The sequence below is a fragment of the Rhamphochromis longiceps genome, linkage group LG13 (genome assembly GCF_057381845.1).
Source record: "Rhamphochromis longiceps isolate RC_006_pf linkage group LG13, R_longiceps_female_GT1.1, whole genome shotgun sequence".
NCBI lineage: Eukaryota > Metazoa > Chordata > Actinopteri > Cichliformes > Cichlidae > Rhamphochromis > Rhamphochromis longiceps.
In genome coordinates this window covers 12,274,595-12,280,820 of record NC_140569.1, presented here as the reverse complement: position 1 = coordinate 12,280,820, position 6,226 = coordinate 12,274,595, and the positions used below count along the sequence as shown (strand labels likewise).

Below are 6,226 nucleotides of genomic sequence, written 5' to 3'. Positions count from 1 at the left end.
ATGTAAAAAAAACAAAAACGATTTTCAATTTTTTTGTAGTTTATTGCACTTTTTTGCAATTAATGTAGTTACTATGGACTTAATGCATACATATTATTAAAATATGGGCTACAACAGTTGTATACCAACTTCAAATGCTCCCACAAATGGCACTACAACATGTAAAAAAAATAATATAAGCTCTGGCGGACTTGGTTCTATAGTAGGTCTTAAAGGGTTAAATAAATATCGTCAAATAATCGAGATCTCAATTTCAGTGAAAATAATCGTGATTATCATTTTTGCCATAATCGAGCAGCCCTAGGTTAGCCTACTCAATGTAAATTCACACGAACAACATTAAGCTACTCACGCAGAGAAGAACGGCTGCTGCTGCTGCCATCATCATCCGTCATCATTTCTGCTAGGGGCCAGGACTCTACTCTTCAGGTTTTTGGGGGATGTTGCTAACTCCGGGTCCAATAACAGGCACCACACCCGCAGTAGATGTGTGAGGTCTCACAGCAAGCTATCAAATACGGCGCATTTTTCAGCTTTTAAAAAAAACGCTATGCGTCGCCAGGTGTTTCATCGGATTTGAGTTGTTACCTCCTTTGACAGTATCACAGTATCAGCTTAAAGCACTTGTTGCAGGCTGCTGAGTTTGCATCTTTTGCTGTGAAGTACAGCCAGACTTTTGACCGCTTTGCCTTGGGCATTTTTAATCTGTAGCTCTGCCCTAACAGAACGTACGTACCTGGCCCCGCCTACTATCCTCGGAAACGTAAAATGATTGGCTAGAATCTAAAGTGTATCACAGCTCTGTTAAAAAAAGCACCAAAATAAAGCACCGAAATAAAGCACCGAAATGTGCGCTGCTTTTCGGTCTGGTTACTACCGTTTATGTCAGAACCGGTGCCATCATGGCACCGGATACCGGTACCCATCCCTAGTTAGCACTGTCACAGATTGGTGGTTTGTCCAGGGTGTACCCTGCCTCTCAGCCCATGACAGCTTGGATAGGCTCAAAAAACCCCTGCAATCCTGAACTGGATAATAGGAAGAAAATGGACAGATGGAACTTACAGAATCTTCATGAATTTCATTAGTAACACTATTAACTGCTATTTGATGTAAAAAAATGGCTGCTGTGAAACATGCCAATTGTCCCAGTCTGTATATATATATTTGCATTTTAATGAAACAGCACAGATTACTTTCATGACTCCTTGGTTATGGGTTGTTGACTATTGGGGGTCACTATTGGTGCATTCCATTTGATGTTGAAAGTTGTCATTTCTGTGTTCCCAGTCAGAATTTTCTGGAAGTCTGGAAGCCAAACTCCCAACTCACAAAGTCAGCACAGCCCTACCGACTTCACAATGTAAGATGGCAGCAGTGTATGTAAACAGTAAAACTTGTAATCTGCGCTGCCACTGTTTTGTCTTTATGACTGCCTAAATAAGCCATACGCAGAGCACTGACAAGCCTCCATCCATGAACCTACAGCAGCTGTGTTTTGAGTAGGGATGGGTATCGTTTAGGTTTTATCCGATACCAGTGCCAAACCGGTACTTTTGAAACGGTGCCGGTGCTTAAACGGTGCTCAAACCGGTGCTTAAAGAATGGAGAACACAAAATTGGTCCAAAACCCTCTCATGTTTAACTGTTTTCCACTTTTTCTTTGGTCATTTTAGCCTTTTTGGCCAGGGTGAAGGAAGTATCTGCCATCAAACAAGAAGACAGCCGCATGTAGCTATGATGAGGCTTGCTAGTTCACCTTACATGCATTAATGTAATAACGTGGTTAGCCTACTCAACGTAAATTACACACGAACAACATTAAGCTACTGACCCAGAGAAGAACGGCTGCTGCTGCCATCATCACCAGTCATCATTTCTGCTACACTGGCAGGGCTAGGGGCCAGGACTCTACTCTTTGTGTTTTTGGGGGATGTTGCTAAATCCGAGTCCGATAACAGGCAACCCACCCGCAGTAGATGTGCTCGGTGTGAGGTCTCGCAGCAAGCTATCAAATACAGTGCATTTCTCGGCTTAAAAAAAAACAAAAAAAAAAACGCTATGCATCACCAGGTGTTTCATCGGATTTGACAGTATCAGCTTAAAGCACTTGTTGCAGGCTGCTGAGTTTGCATATTTTGCTGTGAAGTATAGCCAGACTTTTGACCGCTTTGCCTTGGGCATTTTTAATCTGTAGCTCTGCTCTAAAAGAACGTACGTACCTGGTCCTGCCTACTATCCTCGGAAATGTAAAATGATTGGCTAGAAGTGTATCACAGCTCAGGGGGAAAAAAAGCACCGAGATAAAGCACCGAAATGTGCGCTGCTTTTTGGTCTGGTTACTACCGTTTATGTCAGAACCGGTGCCCGGTACCCATCCCTAGTTTTGAGTGCAAAAAACAAGCTGCATTGCACCGTTTTGCTAGAGATGCATCAATAGTTCTACCTAGCAAGACACAGTCTTTTATGACTAATCCCAGCTTGAGAAACAGAACAGTGTTTCAGCATAGTTAATTGTTGAAAATAGAATTTTCAAAAATAACTATGAGAAAGTCATACATGGTACACGTAGATCTTTCGAACAAACTCACAGTCCTGTTGGCAGAAAAGCTAACAAGTCTGCAAACCTTTTTGGCTGATGAAAATTCCTGAGAATAAAATGCCAGGACAGAGCAAACAACAAAAGGTACATTCAGCTACTGGTTTATTTCCCAAGGGATTGCCACAGAAGATGGAACTGCATGTTTGATTTGGCAGAGACTTGATGAGGGATGCCCTTCCTGATGCAACTCTGCCATTTATCCAGGTTTGGGACCAGCACTGGAGTACAGTAGCTTGTGACTCCCTGAGGCTGGGTTTGTATTTCTTCCCAATCTTGAAATGGGAACATCATTGTGTTAACCGCTACATCGTGGTGTCACTAGGGGAGAGTAAAGAAAGAATGAAAGAATGAATGATATAGATATATCTATATCTATCTATCGAGAGAGAGAGATAAATAAAAATCATTATTATTTCTTATTGTGGGTAATTTCCACTTTTAACAGTTTTGTTTTTGTTGTCATCAACTCTACAATACATTTTATATTTTTCTGTTTAATCAGAATTACTTTATTGCCCTGATTTTTACAGGACAATCGTTTTATTTCCATGCAAGATACAATGCAAGGTGTACTGATGTAGCTTATGGTGAACTACATTTATATATAGTTCATAAGAATAAAGCTAGCTGTTTTTAGGAGAAAAAGAGAGAGAGCACCATGCAGGTATTCAATGGAAAATGGTGGTGGCAGGGAGTACAAAGTGTGCACTGGGTTTTTTGTTGAAGTGCTGAAATAAAGACACTGCTGGTTATAGTATCTGCCTGAGTCTCTGGTTGCAGCTTTTAAGTATTGCACTTGGCGTTTTTGGAGCTTAATGCATACATGTTTTAAAGATCTCCGCTTTACATTAGTGCAACAGGATCACAGGAGTGGGTTTTAAAAAACTGCAGCAATACCTGACACAAATCATGATCTGCTGAAGGAAACAGAACTCTGTTCTACCTTATTATCTACTATCTACAGTGAAAATGAATGTGCTGTAGTACGTCATATGACAAATTATAAGTACAGCACTGCAGATTGGAGATTTAGGAATCTAAGATTCTGCTAATATAATGACATTTCAGATAAGACACACTGATAATTGCCAATGCCTGATTCAAATCCGAGTGCCCTGGGATCTTTTCTGCCTCTTTGCCCATCTTTCATCAGCCTTGAAAAATAAAGCCAAAAATACAGCTGTAATAATAGGGTGATGATAAAAAACAAATAGCCGGGCCGATGCCAGTTTCCAGTTGCTATTTTTGTACAAATTCCTTTCCCCTGACCTTATGATCTCGGATCTGATGCAGTTGCACAGACACTGGGCTTCAGAAAGCATTCTTGCAACTCAACCCACATGCTTTGCCTCTCCTCCGAATCTCCTAGGATTTGAAGACAAATGTGTTTGCAAAAATTTGAATCAACATAAACCAAAGTAAAAATGATGATCAATAATTAATATCTGTCTGCTTATTATATAATGTGTGCGAAAAAGAAAAAAAAGGCAGAATCTCCATTGCTAATGCAAAACCCTGAAGAAACTTACAGTGATGGCCATTTCAGATGAAGAACTTCATGCCCTTTTTATATCCACACACATACACACACAAACTGCTTCTTGCCCTAACGCATTAACACAGATGGACTGCCATAAATGCACAAACAGGAACCCAGCCGACCTCACACAACACTCATCAGGCTCCACCCTGCCGGCACAGAGAGAAAGAAGGCTGAGCCCGGAGGTGGAGAATAGCAAAAGGCAGAGCCAGTGTGGGATAGTAATACTACTACTCTGCTCTGCTCCTCATCTGGCTCGCCTGTGGTCAAAGCCCATCCGTTAGAGTGCAGGTCACGCACACCCAGGAATACAGATGGGCTGGTGAGTCTTTCTGCCCTGCCACTCAATGATTTAAGGGGTGAGATTAGACAAGAGAAACAACCTGGCTATGAATGAGCAGAGAGTGATCTGTGTGCTGCGTTTGTTTGGACAAAATGCGAATGTATTTGTGTTTACACATTTGTTATGCAGCACATGTGCCGTAGTGATGGCTCTTTGTTCAGTGCTTATATTGCGAGGTGTTTGCAGGGGTGTGTGTATTCTTTCATGTGCCTGGCCTGGCTGACGGTGTGTGTACCTTCAAATGTGCGTGTGAGTAAACAAGGCATTCATTTAGGCTGTAGAGCACAGTTTGCTGTGGCAGCACAATAGGGCGGCACTAGTGGACAAACTGTTTGAATAAACTCTTTGTAGCGAAAGCTAAATAATCCCAGGCTTGTACAGAAATCAGTGCGTGCTGGCTCAGCTTTGTGGCCAATGCAAAATTCCTCATTCAGTTGACAGTGTGATGCTCAGGGTTGATTCTTGGTTCCCCTGCAGTTTCAAGATAATGCGCTCTGTTCAGCTTCAGTGTTTAGCCTCTGACTTAATCTGTCTTGACATATAAATTGGAGAGCACAAGAGAGAGGGAGTTGGTTTTAACAGCAGTGGCAGAAGTTAACAAAATACATTAACTCCAACACTGTCCTTAAGTACAGCTCGGACACAATTGCACTCCAGTTCACTCCATTTCTACTTCCTACAATTTTTCCGCATTTATAGACACATGTTATATCTAACTTGACTGTAACTGTTTCTTTAACAAATGACTGACTCCTGAAATGTTTCGTAAGAATAATCCAGTAAACCAACATAAAATGTGACACAGACCTCCACAATAAAAGCACAAAACGGTTAGCCACACACTGGGGCGGACATTTGGTCCGATTGCATTAAATGTGGGCACAAAACAATTTCAGGATGTTATTGATGTTGCAGTTAGGTCCAGAATTTGATGGACAAAGAAACAGTTTTTTTGTAGTTTGGTGAACCTCCACTGTGGATTTTAAATTGGCAGACATGCAGCTTTAAAATCAGGGGGGGGGGGGGGGGGGGGGGTGTCGTACCAATAAAATAAAATTAAAATAATAACTGTTTAGTAATTACAGCCATTTTTATGAACCAACCCCCAGAGGCCAAAAATTAATTGCACAATTGACTGACAAGCAGTTTCATGGCTAGGTGAGGTCTGTCCCTTGTTACCTCATGACAAATGAAGCAGACATAATATCTGAAGTTGATTCAAAGTGTTGAATTTATATATTCTTTTCATTTTAATTTCAAATATGTAGCCCGGGGACATGTCAGTGTACGTGAGGGAGCCCATCATTGGGCTGAAAAAAACAAAATAATATTGTTAGAGACAGAGACAAAAATTTTGCTTAAATCAACAGTCCAGTCCGCTCTTCAAAATAATTAATATACCTCAGGCCAGCTCTGGCCAGCTGAGCAACACCAGAGGGCCTGAAAAACAGCAGAAGAGAATTAAAGTGCATGATAGCAGAAATATTTCAAAAGTTAAGAAGGAACTTTTTTTACAGCATCTTACCAAGTCAAGAACAGTCTGGAGGAGGGAGGTGTATCATTGTCAAGGTCTACTACCAAGAGATGCCATCATGGAAATGAAAATTCAAAAAGCAAAGAAACATCATGTGAACTTCTGAATAAACAAGGCCCGCTGAGATCAGATTGGAAAACATCTACAGGAGTCTGCACAGTTTAATTAAATTAAAAATTTAATAAAAATAACCTTTGAACAGATGAA

General features: G+C 41.0%; 1 protein-coding gene across 1 annotated transcript in view; it reads right to left on the bottom strand.

Annotated features, from left to right (window-relative positions):
- Positions 1 to 235: 235 nt before the first annotated feature.
- Positions 236 to 6,226, bottom strand: part of wapla (WAPL cohesin release factor a) — a 28,070-nt gene continuing 22,079 nt past the window's right edge. Inside the window, exons 20-21 of the mRNA XM_085427699.1 lie at positions 5,887 to 5,925; positions 236 to 3,967 (exon numbers count right to left, since the gene is read on the bottom strand). Of these exons, the coding sequence (XP_085283825.1) occupies positions 3,914 to 3,967; positions 5,887 to 5,925 (93 nt within the window). The 3' untranslated portion in view covers positions 236 to 3,913. The remainder of the gene's footprint in view (positions 3,968 to 5,886; positions 5,926 to 6,226) is intronic.